Source organism: Ursus maritimus, unplaced genomic scaffold (assembly GCF_017311325.1).
Source record: "Ursus maritimus isolate PB19 unplaced genomic scaffold, ASM1731132v1 scaffold_6, whole genome shotgun sequence".
Classification (NCBI taxonomy): Eukaryota; Metazoa; Chordata; class Mammalia; order Carnivora; family Ursidae; genus Ursus; species Ursus maritimus.
The window spans coordinates 18,520,954-18,539,927 of NW_024426774.1; the positions used below are offsets into that span (position 1 = coordinate 18,520,954).

At 41.1% G+C, this 18,974-nt stretch overlaps 1 protein-coding gene across 1 annotated transcript in view; it reads right to left on the bottom strand.

Annotated features, from left to right (window-relative positions):
- ITSN2 (intersectin 2) overlaps positions 1-18,974 on the bottom strand; it is a 139,274-nt gene that overhangs the window by 29,804 nt on the left and 90,496 nt on the right. The window contains 2 exon segments of the mRNA XM_040622951.1: positions 11,734-11,925; positions 12,387-12,483. Of these exon segments, the coding sequence (XP_040478885.1) occupies positions 11,734-11,925; positions 12,387-12,483 (289 nt within the window).

Sequence of the window (18,974 nt, forward strand, 5' to 3'; positions counted from 1 at the left end):
CACGTCACTTCCTCCTTTAGCATTTGTGACAGTGGATCACTCCCTCCCCTTTAAAATCCTTCTCTACTTGGCTTCTAGGTCACCACCTCGCCTCACGTCCTCCTACCTCACTGGCCAGTCTCCTCCTCTCCTTTCCTAGCTCCTCCAAAACCCACAGACTTAATGTTGGAACCCAAAGTCTCAGCCTTGTAATTCTTCTCCACATCCAGCTACTGAGTCTGGTGGCTTTAAGTATCACCTACGCACTGAAGCACTCCCAAACAAACGTATACACCAGCCTGAATATATCCTCTGGATCTCACCATGTTCTACGGCCTACCCAGTATCTCCACTTATCGATCTTAAAGGTAAGTAATGGTAATATCCAAAACCAAACTCCTAATCATCTTCCCTGCCCCTCCTCCCTCATCATGTGCCTTCATTTAATGGCAATTCCATCTTCCGGTTGCTTATGGCCAGGATCTTTAGGGACACCCTTGATACTTTTCTTCTTCTCACATCTCACATTCAATCCACCTGTTGGCTATATCCTCAGAATACACCCATAGTCTGACGACTTCTCATTATGTCCACATTACTTCTCATTATGTCCACTTGGATGATGCTGATCGGGCCACCACCACTGTTCACCTGCGTTACTGAACTAGCCTCTTAACGTGTCTGCTTGCTTCTGAGCCCCTCCCTGTCCCAACCCCTGCTTTCATCTAGCACGCCAGAGTTATCCTGTTAAAGCACATCAGATCATGTCCTTCCTTTGACTAAAACCCTTTGATGGGTTCTTGTCACTCCCGGCAAAAGCCAAAATACTTAAAAACAGCCTCTAAGAACCTAGACAGTCTCTCCCATTTCCTCAGTTAGCCCTCTGTCCTCAGGTCTTCCTCTTGTTTCTCCCTCTGTTCCAGCCACACCGGCCTCCACACTGTTCCTCAAGCATTACGGTCATGCCCCTGATGGAGGCCCTGACATGTGCTCTTCCCTCTGCCTAGAATGATATTCCAGATAGTTACATGGCTCCCTCCAGACAGCTGTCCTGTCCTTCAACTCTTTGCTCCCATGTCACCACTTCAGACAGGCTTTATCTGAGAAGCCTGTTTAAAACTGAAATCTGTCTGCTTCAACCCTCCCTTTCCCTAACCTGCTTTAATTTTCCAAGACATGACATATTCATTCATTTTGTTTGTTTTCTGTCTTGCCCTACTTAAATGTCAGCTCCAAGAGGGGAGGAAATTTTTTTCCCCGTGTTTTAATCTGCTATATCCCCAGTGTCTGACACATAGTAGGTCTTCAACAAGTATTATGTGATATGAAGATAAGGTCTGAACTGCAGGAGACTACAGGTGGCCAGAGAGAATGATGAAAACTTACTGGTAAATTCTTTCTGCTAGACAGGAAGGGTGGGAAAGTAAGAAAGGAGAGATCATGGCGACGATCAGGCGAAAGTCCCCAGGGCCACAGGACCCCCCCCCCCGCTCCCACCCCACAACTTGCGTGAGGACACAGAGACTGATAGCCGAGTTATACACAACGAATAACAGCTCGTGTAAACTGTGTCCCACAGAGTTGGGAAGCAGCTGCAGACTAAAGGCACGCGAGAGCAAGAAGCAAATGAGAGACGCCTAAGAAAGCAGAGGAGGGAGCTCTGCGAAGATTCCAAAAGGTGATCGGACAAAAGATGGTTTGTGATGACGAAGACAAAGAGAGCTTGTTCGCATTATGTCATAAAGTCCCAGAAAAGTCCTTGCCCATTGTGAGAAGAGCAATGCCACTGAACAACGCCATTCTCTGTCCTAAAGAAGCAGCCAGAGGATCACATAATGGTTTTCAGTCTCACTGAGTCGAAGCTCAGCGAAAAGACAATTTTTAACAGTAAATCCAGATGACTAAACTGTGTGCATTTTCTGAAGGCTGCCTTAAAAAAGAGATTTTATTTATTTATTTGAGAGAGAGAGAGAGCACGAGTGGGGGAAGGAGCAGAGGGAGGGAGAAGCAGATTCTGGGCAGAGCACAGAGCCCAACGCTGGGGCTCCACCCCACGACCCTGAGATCATGACCTGAGCCGAAATCAAGAGTTGCACGCTCAACTGACTGAGCCACCCAGGCGCCCCTGAAGACTGCCTTTAATACAGAAGTTTTGTCAGGGCACCAGAAAACTACTGGATATCTTATTTTGTAAAAGAATAGCAGTTGATCCACTTGGCCACTATTATTGAATACAAACTATGTACCAGGTAGTATGCTCCCACCATGAAGCCACAGATATTTGCGATTTTGTTTTTGGAAATTTAAATAATTGTTGAACAAATTTTTAAACTCGATGTCTTCTTGATGCCTGTCAATTCTTTGTCACCAGGAGTCAGGTTGTTTAAGCACAAAAACAGAAGTTAATATTATATTCTAATATTGCAGACCATCAGAAAGGATAATATTTGGTTATCAGTAAATGGGAGTATTCCAGACTTCCCAAAGCAAGTCTGCTGATAAACGCCAGTGGACAAAGAAACATTTTATTGGTTTTATTTTTATTTTTGACTCTAGAGTGAAAGGTCATAAGCCTAAAAGAAAGCGAAGAACTCCTATTGGTAGACAGAGATGCCTCCAAGGCTCAGCCTCGAAGGAGTCTTGTTCAGGCTGATCCTTGCGACACCTAGACTGCCAGAGTTCTATCGCGGACCCAACTGAGGGACTTGATGTGCTATGTAAACACAGCACATTAGGAAGAGGTGTCATGCAACTCTAGTTTTCGTGTCCGCCCAACATATAGCCTTTAATCTGAACATAAAAATAACCGTTACCAACAAGCGTATGACGATTTACCACCTCTCATCAACTCTCTGAACAACAGATTATCACTCTGACCCCTGCTGTGTAAATCACAGACTCTGAAGTTTGGTGGCTAAGAGACTTAGGGCAGAATTTAGAGCTACGGAGTCCCTACATCTAGGCCTCTTGGTTTAAGTCTTACACTCTGAAATGCCAAGCCATTTTAAATGGTGCTTACACAGCCATTCTCCTTGAGGCAAACCACGCACGACAGTGTGTATAAGCGTGACCTGGTCTGATGCTTGCCGCCTGAATTCTAGAGGAGAAAAGGGGCACTTTTCTGGAAATGCCAACAGAGCTCTCACTCTCCTTTAACTCATTTTTGTGTCTAAGTGACGACTGGTACCTACATACTTTCTCTGTTACACATGCAATGAGTAGCTGTGTCCCACAGCCAACTTCTTATGCACTGTTCCACATACTTCTGCCTTGGAGTCAGACTGGGACTCGAGTTCTAACTCCACCACTGGCTAACCCAGACACGTACCCAAAGTACCCAGTCCATCACCCAGGACAAAGCAAAGGCTTAGTAAATGTTAGCTGTTATTTCTAGTCTCTGCGTGTTAGACACTGACCCAGTGCTTCAGAGACCCCTCAGTCGCATCTGCAGTGTAGGTTTCTCAACCTCACTATACACAGGTGCGGCTGTCTCAGGAAGTGAGCGGGGAGAGCCGGGCTTCAAAGCAACCCTCACACCACACTCCCCAGCACATTCGCTCTAGCACTCTTTGATTTTATCCCTCCCTTTGACTAAGTGATTTTGCCTTTTGACAACAGCATTGACATCTCTCGTGTATTTCAGAACGTGTTCTTGTTTAAAACAAAGTTCAAAACGTGATTATGAAGACAAACTACTCAAACCATAGGCAAAGGGTCTAAATACACGTCTCTCTAAAGAAGATACGCAAATAGCCAACAAGCACATGAAAACATGCTCAACATCATTAGCCACTGAGGAGATGTAAATCAAAACCACAATGAGATGTCCCTTCACACCCAGGGGGATGGCTACAATAAGAAGTTAGATAATAACAAGTGTTGCTGAGGATATGGAGAAAGAGAAACCTTGTGCCCTGCTGATGGGAATGTAAAATGGTGCAGCTACTTTGGAAAATAGTCTGGCAGTTTCTCAAAAAGTTAAACACAGAGGCATGCCTGGGTGGCTCAGTTGGTGAAGCATCTGCCTTTGGCTCAGGTCATGATCCTGGGGTCCTGGGATCAAGCCCCTCATCGGGCTCCCCACCCAGCAGGGAGCCTGCTTCTCCCTCTCCCTCTGCCCCTCCCCACCGTTCATGCGCTTTCTTGGTCTCTCTCAAATAAATAAAATCTTAAAAAAAAAACAACAAAACGTTAAACACACAATTGCCATTTGATGTAGCAATTCCACTCCTACCTAGTGTATACTTAAAAGAAATAAAGATGTATGTCCACACAAAAACTTGTACACAAGTATTCATAGCAGCATTGTTCATAATAGCCAAAAAGTAGAAACAACCCAAATGTCCATTAACTAAAGAATGGATAAGCAAAATGTGGTATACCCATACAATGGAATGCTACTTAGTCATAAAAAGAAATGAAGTATGGCGGCATGCTACAGCATGGCTGTACCTTGAAAATACTATGCTGAGTAAACTAAGCCAACCACAAAAGCTACACATTTTACGACTCCGTGTGTATGATATGTCCAGAGTAGGCAAACATACGGAGACAGAAAGTAGGTGATTAGTGGCTACCTAGGGCTGGGGGTGGGCGTTGTACAGGAAGATAGGAGGATACAGGGTTAAACGGTTCAGGGCTTCTTTTGAGGGTGATGAAAATGTTCTGGAACTAGCCATCTGTGGTGATAGTCGCACAACCACTGAATATACTAAAAACCATTCAATTCTACACTTCAAATGGATAAACTGTATGGTATATGACTTATATCTCAATAAAGCTGCTACCAAAAGAAGCGATTATGTTTAGCTTTACCCCTCCAGACGCGGTTCTTAAAGATTCCTGTCCTTGTTTGTCATAATCAGTCTTTGCCTCCTGCTTCTCTGTGTATACCTGCTACAAAGAGGAAACACTGAGCCGCCTCTGATCTTTCCTCTTTCCTTTTCCCTGCTTCCAGCGATGGTCGTATTGCGGAGCCTCACTGCGCTAAACAGGGTGGCAGTGCCCACACACTAGTGTAGACGGTGAGAGTATCGGCTCTGGAGCCAAAGCATGTGGGTTTGAACCCAGGTCTACCACTTACTGGCTGTGTAAACTTGGACAAGTTATTTAGCTTTTGCTTTCATTTCCATATCTGTAAAAAGGAAATAATAATGAGGAAAAACGTTTGGGAACTTCAGAAAAGTACCTAGATTGGTAAGTGCTCAATGAAGGCACATTCCTTCTTTTCTTTTCACTGGTATGAGCAATGGTTGTACAGCCAGCGCTTCCTTATTCTCCTAGAATCTGTTTCCTGTGTCCGTGGGTGCCTTCACTGTCCCACCTGTAACTGTTGACACCCTCAGACAGTCAGCTCACCTACGTTCATGGGCTCAATGCCATCAGCCTGCATTCATGCCACCGGCTGATGTCCTGCTGCTGCGGCTCAGTCCTCTCTGACCACCTGCTGCACGGGTCTACTGGGTGTCCCATTGGTGCTCTGTAGTCAAAACCAAACTTTTCTTCTTCCCCTAACTCTTGATTCCTTACTGTAGCTGGCGGCACCACTATTCCATCACCAGGATACAAACCTGCCCACACATCCCATCCATCCGTAACTCCTGCCAATGTTCCTTCAGACACAGTTCTTAGCTCTGTTTCATCCCTTTTTCCCCACCTTGGCTTCAGAGCAGAATCATCTGGGGAGCTCTGAAAAATCCCCACACACAGACCATGCTTTAAGACATTTACACGAAGACTTAGGCACCCCAGGTGATCCCAATGAATCTCTCATTCGAGCTGGAGAATCTCTGATTTAGCCTTTGGTCTGCCTCTCAAGCCCCATCTTTCAGTGTTTCTGGCTTTGCACTTTCACTCCAGCCATAATGAACTGCTTATAAAAATCACTGCCCCTCCCCCACCTCCACTGTTTCTTGGCTTTATCATACTCTTCACCATCCCACCCCCCATCTAGCTTACTCTGATTTATCTTATCGGTCTCAGAGTTGCCTCCTCCAGGAAGTCTTCTCTAATTCACCAATCTACAGTGAATGAGGTATTCCTCCTCTGTACTCTCTTGGTGCCCAGGGAATGCCTATTACTGCGCTTATTATCAGCATGCTGTTCTAGAATTACCTGCCTATGTGCCTGACCCCCTCACAGAGCAATGCAATAACTGAGCCCAGGACTAGCTGACACTCATTTTCATATTCTCAGCAGTTAGTCCCCTGCTTGGCCTTATGCAAATGCTCAATTCCAGAGATGAGGAAAGGCTTTCTGGGAAGAGGCTGCTTATGCCAGACATTGATAGATGGGGTGGATTTTGATCCATATTTTTTCATTCAAGGTGAAACCACCAACTTGATTTCTTAAGTGTAACCCTCTACTTAAGTCTACTGCCTCCAAGCACTCACTGCAGTTTCTTTCATATAGACTCTTGTTTTGTACTAAGAATGTTTTATCTTGCATCTGCAATGACTATCAACTTGTAAGTTCCCTCCAATCTTTTTAGAAAAAAGTTGGAGTAAAAACTGTAAATAACATAAGTAGTCTATGGATTATATTTTCTTTTACTTTCAAATAAATATTTCTTTTGCTTTGAGATACATATGATTATCTTGTATCAAATTATCACGATCTTGACCATTTAAAAATTTCTTCTGCCTTCTGTGATATAAAACAATTCGCTGGCCTGTACCCACAGACTACGTTAAGGAAAAAGAAAAATTCCAAAGAAATTCAATCACAACTACATATAATTAAAAACACATTTCAAAGGGTGCTTCAAAAGAAATACACAATACAAGTAATGTAGTTTGTGTCCTTTTAATAAACACACTTGCATAGTTATATTACAATTTTGTAAAAATAAAAACAGATGACCTCATGCCAAGCGTGCCCAGCATCTGCACAATCTCAATATCTTTATACTATAGTTTCAAGACACACAAAATAAAAATTTAAGGCAAAAACAGCACTTCGCAACAATTTAATAACTTATTACAGTAGCAACACAGCAGCATCCAATACTGCCACTTTTGGCAAAGTCTCTCAGTATTTCCATTATAGATTCTATTTACAAGAACTTATAACTTGGTAAAATTTATTCTAAGAAAAACTTGGCAAATAAAGCTTTGGACTGGAATTGGCATTTCTTTCTCTACTTTTCCTTCCCCCACTTTCTTTTAAACTATCAGTATTTGTATTGTGTTTTAAAACAGCAGTTACATTTTTTAATAGTTGTATTATTTTAAAATGACCCTTTAAGATAAAGTTTTAGAGGAAACTATATAATGGGTGGGATTGACTTAAATTTTCAAATTTGCTAAAAAATCAGCTTTGGTTTGAGAACTGGCTTTTTTCATCACTGGAAAACCTATCAGGTTTAATCCATACTTTAAAAATGATTATCACATACTACAATTTTTAAATAAACAAGTTTTTTTTTTTTTAATAAACAGGTATTTGGATTCTTCCTATGGGGTTCAGATTTATTTCCATTTTAAAATTCCGTGTTCCTGATAAACCCGTTCCTTCTAATGTTGCTTTCTAAGCCAAATGAAAGCTGCCTCTTATCCTGAATGAGGGAGAGAGCAAACAGTGTGGCTGAGTGGGAGGGACTTCGAAGGACTGACTGCGTGCACTTTTAAGAAGGATTTAGATTACTCTTACATGTCATTCAAGTTCCTTTACTTTTAGCTTTCTCTCAAAAATATGGCAAAATACCTACACAAAGAGTGGTATTTCAGGAAATACAGCAAACTTATTTTCCAGACCAACACCCAGCTTAAATATGCCGTTATGTGATTTGATTTAGTCTATGGGTATCTGATGAACGTACTGTTTTTCAGATTGATTACAGATGCTAAGCTCTGCCTGAATGTCATTATTGATAACTTATATTTATCAGGGTTACAACAAAGCGATATGAGCTATAAAAATATCCTTGAAATAATTTATCAGTGTATTAGATAAGCCCAAAATCAAAATTATAAAGAGAAAATGTTATACCAAATTGTGTGGCTAATTAACAGTGGTCTGATTTCCACTCTCAGGGCTTAAAATGGATTTAAAGTAATTGTCCTTAATCTGAACCCAACAAAGAATGCAAAAGCAGAAAGTCCAGAAAATAAAAGGCAAGACCAAGTAATCCACACAATTTGGAAGATCAGCTGAATTCACAATGACTCAGTCTTTGCACTGTCTCCTTTACTGACTGCAGGCAAATCTGTTATTCCACCTGTAAAGTGTTATTATTGCTTTCTTATTAATGTCATATTTTATAAAAGTACCATGATGATGCCAAATGCTAAAGACCGAGGTGGTCTAATAACTAGAAATCCCTGCCCCAGGGAGCACACATATAGATCATCATACATCCCAATAATGTTAAGCATTTTGAAACACAGATATCTGAACTTTGTAAAGTTCTACCTAAACGGTCGATTCTTTCTCAAGAAAAAAGTTATGATTTAGGTAAGACTGAATTATTCATTCACAATGTATAGGCACATTAACATAAATATTGCACAAAATATGCCTCTAACTGAAACTCAGAGATATAAAAAGGTATTTCACTCTCCTTAAAGAACTCTGTGAGGAAATAAGACTCTGTGATTGTATGTACACTTTTCCTGATAATACCCTGACATTCATAAACAGTAGATTGCACTGCAGTTTGTAAACATTTTAAATTGCATAAACTTCTCATTGATTTTCAAATACAGTTTAATACTGCCTACTAAAACCCCTTTTTGTTTCAGCTAGGTACTCTCCCATCATTTACTTATTTATAATAATGTTTATTATTTTTAAACTGTTTTCAATTCAAGGAAAAGGAGTAAAATCCTATGCCAAAGTAGCCAATGTGTCTGAAGACAAGATATTAGCCAGAGAATTCTGGATGGTAAAATCAATCTTCTAGCCTTAGAGCAGCTTCACGGACATAGAAGAACGCCCGCTCTCACATCTTCCCTTCACTGGAGTTCATTCCTGACTGAGCAGAGCCTGTATGCCTGCTTTAGGGGCCTTTAAACTCTTCAAGGATTCTTTATGATTTTTATTAAATACTTTAAGAAGAACGTCAACACGTGTCCTTTTATGACCTGGGACAGTAGTCACCTAATTAAAATAGGTATCATGAATTTTGACTTTAGAATGTATACTAGATCTAAACGCTAAGCTAGGGAAGGTTTTCTATCTCACCGTCAATGATGGGAGCCTTCCATTCCTCAAAAAGAATCCAATTTTAGGTCGCCAATAAAGAAGTAACCACTAACTGCTACAGCATATGGTGCAGGATCATCATTAGCCCAGAGCTCACGGACCCCAAGGGAACTCCCACAGTACAGTGCCCGTTCGTGGGCAGCTGAGACGGAGGAAACAGCCCGCTCTGCACATTCTGCTGGGGCAGGCTGCTTTCCTCTTTTCTGAGAAAAGCTTCCCAGAAGTGTTATTTCTCCCACCCGGAAATACACAGAAAATAGAGAAAAGGTTATTTCCAGTTCTTGGCCTTTAAACGAATTTAAATATTGGTACTCTTGGTGGCATACTAGAAAGTAACAGAGTAAACAGTGCAGATTTGGGAGCAAATCACATACTGAACCAGTTAAGAGCTCACTGTGATTAGGATTAGATCAAACATAAGAGCAAAACATAAGCAAGTTTTATCTGAATTGTAATGAATATACATGTTGCAGTAACATTAGAAAGCATGGCAGCCCATTCCAAACCAGTGAGAATAGTTTGTGCAAATAGTGGGTCTTTGTGTGTTTGAACTCCCACCATGTAAGGGCAAACTCAATATGCATGCTAATGACCTACAATTACCAAATTAAAAAAGAAGAAAAATGCTAAAGGATGCCAGAGTGAACAGCAGGGAAAGCCACACAAAGACCCACTATCCTTTAACTTGTTACAAATTTTAACTATAAATTAGAAACACAAAGAAATAATCACAAGTGGCTCTAACATTCGAACGAAGTTAATGAATTGTGTAGGAGATATTTGATCAGGGCTGCCTGCCCTGCCTCCACGCTAGAGTCAAACTTGGATAGTGGGTCTCTGGGGTGCTTTCACACTGGAAGACAACATTGGGTCCTATAAAAAGAAAAATGAGGAATAAAATGAACATAAAGCAAATTAAGTGGGTGAGAAAAAATTTGACTAGTAACATGCAACATCAACTAAACAAATCTGAACTATTAAAATTCTCAATCTTTAAAAAAAACATCCTAATTACATAATAAAATGAAAATAATAATTATCTAAGGGCCCAAGAAACACAAATGGTAATTTAAAATTTAACCAGTTTTCACAGACTCATATACTCCTGGCTGTTCTTCCTTTAGAATAGCTTTTATCTGTTCTTTATATTTCTTATTATATAAGACTTAATTGGAAAAAAGTGTTCCTCCACTGGAAAGCAAGATAAAGCAAGATAAACAACAACAGTGCACTCGGAAACCCGTCCCTTCACATGCGGGCACTAGAAAAGCTAAATGTACCGCTGTACTGGGTGCCTCCAAGGTTCACTAGCCAAAGAGCTCCCAGATCCCAGAGGTCTGAGAAGTATCTTCCCCTCTCAGGGCCAGGGAAGGCACCTCGGGTATGTCTAATTAAGTAGATGTACAGGCAAGCTCTGGAAGCTGCCAAACCATCAGCAGAGCTTAAAAACGGTCATTTAGGTAGCCCACATTTTTGGGGAATGTTCAAACCATACAAAACTCAACTCCTCCCACAACCAAATTGGGAAATTTAGTTGCTTTATCTCAAGGAAAGTCTTCTCCCAGGATCAGAACTATCTTTAGAGCTACAAGCTCTATAGTGAAAATAATGCACTAATATTTCAAAATGATAAGATATAGTATAAATGCATAATATGTGCACGGAATCATCAGCATATCTCAGATTGACCGGGTTACCATTTATATGTTCTCGGAAACTACAATGAAAGGCTAAATATTTTAGATAATTTCACAATGATAAAAATACAAATCATGATGAATCATGATGTATTTTGTAAAAAAAAAAAAACACAAAATCAAAAGGGTGGGGAAAAGTGACATTTTATAAAGGTAGAAAGTATTTCCAAGTGCTGTTTATTCTCCACTATAAATGCATGTTTATTGTCAAATATAAGAAAGGCTAGGCAACTGCTAAGAGATAATTTTATATAATACCATGTTTCACACTGAGATCTGGATCCTTGTTCTAAAAATAGTGAAACAGATCTTGATTCATGTATCTCTTATAGCATTAGGTATCTCACAAAAAAAATCACCTAACAGAGTTTTGCCAACAGTTTAAACAGGTTTTTAATTTTCTGCTAACCTGGATGATGTGTAAATATGTGGATATTAAATGAGAAGGTTGCAAAATTAAGAGCACCTGTACTCTCAAAGGGTAATTTGAATAGATGAATATGGTAATTACTGGCTGCTCTTTATTACGGAGAAAGAGATCATTAGAGGTAAAAAAAGGATGGTGGTAAAGGGAAGTTGAAGCATAGACTGCTCTTATACCCAAGAACCTGTGAAAGAGTTATACATTTTTTCAGATAGTCTAATAGTAAGGTTTAAAGCTAAGAAAAAAAGTATTTAAAGCAGTATAACTTATGATTTTGTGAAAAATTTCCTTTTGCAATTTACTGCTTGCATCATTAATATATACTTGCTAGGAGTGCTGAGTCTAAGATACGCTCTGGGACAGAATATGCAGTGCTGCATATCAAAGCTTTTGCACTAGCTGAGAGGCAAACAGTTTGATATTACTCACACTGTTGACTTGGATCAGAGTCTGTTGTCATCTTAACATAGTTTGAAGGAAAGAGACCAGTCACCCCGTTGATTTCTCCTTGCCACCAGTCAGGATCATCTTTGTTCAAAACATTGATAAGCTGTCCCTTGGAGAAATTCAGCTCATCCTCGTTATTTGCCACATAATCATACATGGCAATCACCTGACACACTACCAAAAAAAGAACAAAATAACAGATTAATTATTCCTACAAAGATCCCATGTTAAAACTGCCCTCAGATTTAAATTACTCTAACATTAGATGTTAAAATTAGGCTAAAATTTCCCTTGAGCTGCTCTCACTCACCCTCCTTCTTCCATTCCTTATTTTACAAAACAAGACTCTCCCAGCTACAGTTAATCCACGTGAACTACTGCACTTTAAGTATGAGAGCAGGGCAATTCCACGTCGAAAAATCTGAAGCAATAAGGTGGTTCAAGTATCACTGAACAGTTGGCTGTTTTTACATAGAACTTTTTAGAAAGGAAGTTCTAATTGTGACATTGCTTTTAGGCAGAGTTATAAAAAGAAACAATTTTTAATATTTCTCAAAGCGTATGCTAATCTAGGAAGCTGCTGAGTTTCAACAAAACTTCTGGAAGCTGTGATACAAGTTAACCCACCACCGTACCAGGATGAAAGGCAGGTGTAGTTCTTTCACTGCTTGGACCCAAAAGTTTAACGTGGCTGGCAGGAAACCATCCTTTCTGTCGCTTTTTTCCTCTGGCCTATAAAATCAGCAAAAGGAATATGAAAGACGAGATTAAAAACAATTATTGACACATAAACTAAAAAAGGATTTGTAGTAAAGAATTTAGCCCTGTCCCAAAAGAGGTCTGGATTCTGCCTTTGGCTCGTGGGAGGTAATCTTCTAAACCTGTGGTATGTCCTGACTGCTAAGTGTCTTATTTTCCTCTGGGGGCCTTGACCGTGCCAGATAGTCTAACAATGTGACTTACGGTAGATACTCTCAATCACATAGTGTGAACTCAACCTCCAGAGGGACTGGAAACTGAGTTTAGCCATACAGGCAGAACCATGTCTATGTCACGGAGCCCCAATAAAAACTCTCGACTCCAAGGCTCAAATGAGCTTCTTTGCTGGGCAATACTTGGTATGTGTTGTTGCCAGGAGTTAATGCTGTCCATGACTCCACTGCGAGAGGTCAATGAAAGCTCTGTTTTTGGAACTGCCCTGAAATCAGCCCCATACATCTCTTCTCTTGGCTAATTTTAATCTAAATTATTTTGCCGTAATAAACTATGTCAGTCATTCTAGTTAGTTACTGAAGTTACTGAACTTGAGAGTGGTCTTAGGGACCTCCAAACTTATAGCTGGTGTCAGAGTTAGGGTGTTCTTGGGGACCGCTGAATCCTGCACTGGCCTGCCAGGTCAGTATCAAACAACTGGAAGACTCAATATGCATCTCAAAGTGCTGCTGAAAATGCTACTGTAGAAGTCTACTAGGAGGCCTTCGGAGTTCAGAGTTCTCTGCATATTTCACACAAATGATATTTATAAAGACTCTTCTAGAGTTCTCCTGGTAAGTTCAAGTCAACACTTAAAATGGTACGGTGCACAATGAACATCTATTGGGGCTATGTTAATAATTAACACAGAGATCAGAAATACAATTTGTGGAGAGCCATGTTTCCCATTTGGTTGGGTCAATCTTCAAAGCCAATCAGGAAGGTGGGATTTCAGGGGGTTATTCAAGACACTGAATTTTGAACCTCCATTGCTCTTTAGGAATTGTGTAAGGCTGATTTGCAAGAATGAAGCTGTGTTTATCCTCCATATTATAATCATATACCAATCTTATATAAAAATATAGCTATTATACCTCTCCTCATTTTTTAATCTTAAAATGCTTTTTTGTTTTTCTAGTAAGGAACTTTTAGGGGAAAAGAAATCTCTTTCTGTATCTAAACATATGCAATAACTGTCTCTGTTAATATTTTAGGAAAAAACTAGGTTCATTTATGCCTACATTTCCTTTCCTTGCACTGCTGTTTCAAAAACATAAGACTGTGGTTGGAAAAGTCCAACGAATAGCATTTTCTCAGTACACAGTCTGGATCATGTTTCTTTTCCAGGATAGAGGCTATACTGCAAGCCTGGGGTTATCCCAGGCAAAGGTGATGCTATGCTTTCCTTTAAGAAGTTGACCTGTGGTTTATTAAAGCAGGTATTATTGGAAAACAATTATGTCTGTAGAGAAAATTATTCTTCATATTGTTACTTATAATACCAGTTCAACTGTGCTAAAAATGAACAGAGAAAAGGCTAGAGGGAAACATAATACATTAAAATGTTAATACTGATGGGGAGGAGGAGTTAAGATGGCGGAGGAGTAGGAGACACCGTTTTCAGCCGGTCCTCCGAGTCGAGATGGATAGGTACCAGACCAGCCTAAACAACCACGGAACCAGCCTGAGACGCAGGAAGACGCACCTGGATCTCTACAAATGAACATCTCCAGCGCTGAGTATTGAGGTACGAAGCGGGGAGCCATGAAACTGTGCACAGATATCGGAAGATAAACGGAAGGGGGAGGGAGCCGCCGCGTTCGGGCGCCGGGAAGCGGCAGCCACTTGCACGGGGGAGCGGGCGGGCTCGCGGACGGCACCCGCAAAACAGCAGACTGAGACCGTGAGCCGGGTGCGCGCGCCACCAGGCATCTCGCGGAACCCCGGAATCCTGGTGCGCTCACTGGATCCAGACTGAGACCGGGAGCTTCCGGAGCGCGCGCGGGGGGCGGCTGGTGGCTGGCGGCATTAGAAACACAAAGGACAGAGACGCGCCGGCCCTGGAAGTGAGGGCTGGGACGCCGGGTGTGGGGCGCACAACCCGGGACGCTGCAGGGTTGAGCAGCACCAACAGAGACAGAGTTAAAGTGGCCAGAACATTAGTAGAGAACGGGCCGCAATCCCTCTGTTCCGAGATAGAGGCTGAAATTTGGCCGCTGCTGCTCTGACTCTCAGAAGAGGCACAGCAAACCGCCAGGGAAAGCCGCCAGAGAACAAAAGCCTGGAAATACCGGCTCAGGAGTGTCATCCCCATCCCCCTCGCAGGGACGCCGAGACTCTACCCAAACATGGCTGCCTGAGTATCGGCGCGGCAGGCCCTCCCCAGAAGGCAGGCTGAAAAATCAAGAAGCCCACAACGGCGCCTGGGTGGCGGAGTTGAGCGCCTGCCTTCGGCTTAGGCGTGATCCCGGCGTTCCGGAAGGAGTCCCTCATCGGGCTCCTCCGCTGGGAGCCTGCTTCTTCCTCTCCCACTCCCCTGCTTCTGTTTCTCTCGCTGGTTGGCTGCCACATAAATAAATAAATAAAATCTTTAAAGAAGAAACCCACATCCCTAAGATCCCTATAAAACAAGGGGCACGGCCTGGGACCCAGTCAATAATTTGGGCTCTGGAAACCCCACAACCTCTCTTCATCAGAATGACAAGAAGGAGAAGCCCCCCCCAGCAAAGAAAAGACATGAGACTGTGGCCTCTGCCACAGAAATAATGGATATGGATGTAACCAAATTATCAGAAATGGAATTCAGAGTAACGATGGTCAAAATGATGAGTAGAATTGAAAAAAGTATAAACGAAAAGGTTACTGAGAATATAGAATCCCTAAGGACAGAAATGAGAGCGAATCTGACAGAAATTAAAAATTCTATGGGCCAAATGCAGGCAAAACTAGAGGCTCTGACAGCCAGGGTCGCAGAAGCAGAGGAAAGGGTTAGTGAATTGGAGGATGGGTTAATAGAGGAAAAAATGAAAATAGAAGATGGTCTTAAAAATCACGCCACTGAATGTAGGTTACGGAGATTACTGACTCAATGAAACGATCCAATGTTAGAATCATTGGCATCCCCGAGGGGGTGGAGAAAAACAGAGGTCTAGAAGAGATATTTGAACAAATTGTAGCTGAAAACTTCCCTAATCTAGCAAGGGAAACAAACATTCGTGTCCAAGAAGCAGAGAGGACCCCTCCCAAGCTCAACCACGACAAACCTACGCCACGTCACATCATAGTGCAATTCGCAAATATTAGATGCAAGGATACAGTATTGAAAGCGGCCAGGGCAAAAGAATTTCTCACGTACCAAGGCAAAAGCATCAGAATTACGTCAGACCTGCACACAGACCTGGAATGAGAGAAAGGGTTGGGGAGCATATTTAAAGCTCTCTCAGAGAAAAACATGCAGCCAAGGATCCTTTATCCAGCAAGGCTGTCATTCAGAATTGATGGAGAAATAAAGACATTTCAGAATCGCCAGTCACTAACCAATTTTGTAAAATCACGAAACCAGCCCTACAGGAGATATTACGGGGGTTCTATAAAAGTAAAAAGGCCCCAAGAGTGATACAGAACAGAAAGTCACAGCCAATACAAACAAAGACTTTACTGGCAACATGGCAACATTAAAATCATATCTATCAGTAATCAGTCTTAATGTAAATGGTTTGAACCATCCCATAAAACGCCACAGGGTTGCAGATTGGATAAAAAGAAATGACCCATCCATTTGCTGTCTACAAGAGACTCATTTCAAACCCAAAGATGCATTCAGACTGAGAGTAAGGGGATGGAGTACCATCTTTCACGCAAATGGTCCTCAAAAGAAAGCTGGGGTAGCAATTCTCATATCAGATAAATTGGATTTTAAACTACAGACTATAGTTAGAGACGCAGAAGGGCACTATATTATTCTTAAGGAAGTATTCAACAAGTGGATATGACAATTATAAATATATATGCCTCAACAGGGGAGCAGCAAGATACACAAGCCAACTCTTATCCAGAATAAAGAGACATATAAATGAAAATACATTAATAGTAGGGGACCTCAACACTCCACTATCAGAAATAGACAGAACACCCTGGCAAAAACTAAGCAAAGAATCAAAGGCTTTGAATGCCATACTCGACGAGTTGGACCTCATAGATATATATAGAACACTACACCCCAGAACCAAAGAATACTCATTCTATTCTAATGCCCATGGAACATTCTCAAGAATAGACCATGTTCTGGGACACAAAACAGGTCTCAACCGATACCAAAAGATTGAAATTATCCCCTGCATATTCTCAGACCACAACGCTCTGAAATTGGAACTCAACCACAAGGAAAAATTTGGAAGAAACTCAAACACATGGAGACTAAGAGCCATACTGCTCAAGAATGACTCGATAAACCAGGAAATCAAAAATCAAATTAAACAATTTATGGAGACCAATGAGAATGAAAATACAACAGTCCAAAACCTATGGGATACTGCAAAGGCAGTCCTAAGGGGGAAATACATAGCCATCCAAGCCTCACTTAAAAGAATAGAAAAATCTAAAATGCAGTTTTTATATTCTCACCTCAAGAAGCTGGAACAGCAACAGAGGGACAGGCCTAATCCACGCACGAGGAAGCAGTTGACCAAAATTAGAGCTGAAATCAATCAAGCAGAAACCAGAAGTACAGTAGAGCAGATCAACAGGACTAGAAGCTGGTTCTTTGAGAGAATCAATAAAATTGACAGACCACTGGCAAGACTTATCCAAAAGAAAAGAGAAAGGACCCAGATTATTAAAATTATGAATGAAAAAGGAGAGGCCGCACGAGCACCATTGAAATTGGAAGGATTATTAGAAATTTTTATCAACAGCTATATGCCAATAAACTAAGCAATCTGGAAGAGATGGAATCCTTCCTGGAAACCTATAAACTACCAAGATTGAAACCGGAAGAAATTGATTCCTTAAACAGGCCAATTAATTATGAAGAAATTGAGTCAGTGATAAACAACCTTCCAAATAACAAAACTCCAGGCCCGGACGGTTTTCCTGGGGAATTCTACCAAACATTCAAGGAAGAAATAATACCTATTCTCCTAAAGCTATTTCAAAAAATAGAAACAGAAGGAAAGCTACCAAACTCATTCTATGAGGCCAATATTACCTTGATCCCCAAACCAGGCAAAGACCCCTCAAAGGAGAATTACAGACCGATTTCCCTAATGAATATGGACGCCAAAATCCTCAACAAGATACTTGCTAATAGAATCAACAGTACATTAAAAGGATTATCCATCACGATCAAGTGGGATTCATACCTGGGATGCAAGCGTGGTTCAATATTCGCAAAATCAATCAGTGTGATACATCATATCAACAAGAAAAGACTCAGGAACCATATGATCCTCTCAATCGATGCTGAAAAAGCATTTGACAAAATACAGCATCCTTTCCTGATTAAAACCCTTCAGAGTGTAGGAATAGAAGGTACATTTCTCAATCTCATAAAGACCATCTATGAAAAGCCTACTGCAAATATTATTCCTCAAGGAGAAAAGCTGGAAGCCTTTCCTAAGATCAGGAACTTCGACAAGGATGCCCACTCTCGCCACTATTATTCAACATAGTACTAGAAGTCCTTGCAACAGCAATCAGAGCGACAAAAAGGGATCAAAGGTATTCAAATTGGCAAAGAAGAAGTCAAAATGTCTCTCTTTGCAGATGACATGATACTCTATATGGAAAACCCAAAGAAGCCACTCCCAAATTATTAGAAGTTATGAGAGAATTCAGTAACGTGGCAGGATACAAAATAAATGCTCAGAAATCAGTTGCATTTCTATACACGAATAACGAGACCGAAGAAAGAGAAATTAGGGAATCCATCCCATTTACAATAGCACCAAAAACCATACGTTACCTTGGAATTAACCTAACCAGAGACGTAAAGGACCTATATTCTAGAAACTATAAATCACTCTTGAAAGACATTGAGGAAGACATAAAAAGATGGAAAGATATTCCATGCTCATGGATCGGAAGAATTAACATAGTTAAAATGTCCATGCTACCCAGAGCAATCTACACTTTCAATGCTATCCCGATCAAAATACCAAGGACATTTTTCAAAGAACTGGAACAAACAGTCCTTAAATTTGTATGGAAACAGAAAAGGCCCGGAATCTCCAAGGAACTGTTGAAAAGGAAAAACAAAACTGGGGCATCACAATGCCAGATTTCGAGCTGTACTACAAAGCTGTGATCACAAAGACAGCATGGTACTGGCACAAAAACAGACACATAGACCAATGGAACAGAATAGAGAGCCCAGAAATGGACCCTCGGCTCTTTGGGCAACTAATATTTGATAAAGCAGGAAAAAAACATCCGGTGGGAAAAGACAGTCTCTTCAATAAATGGTGCTGGGA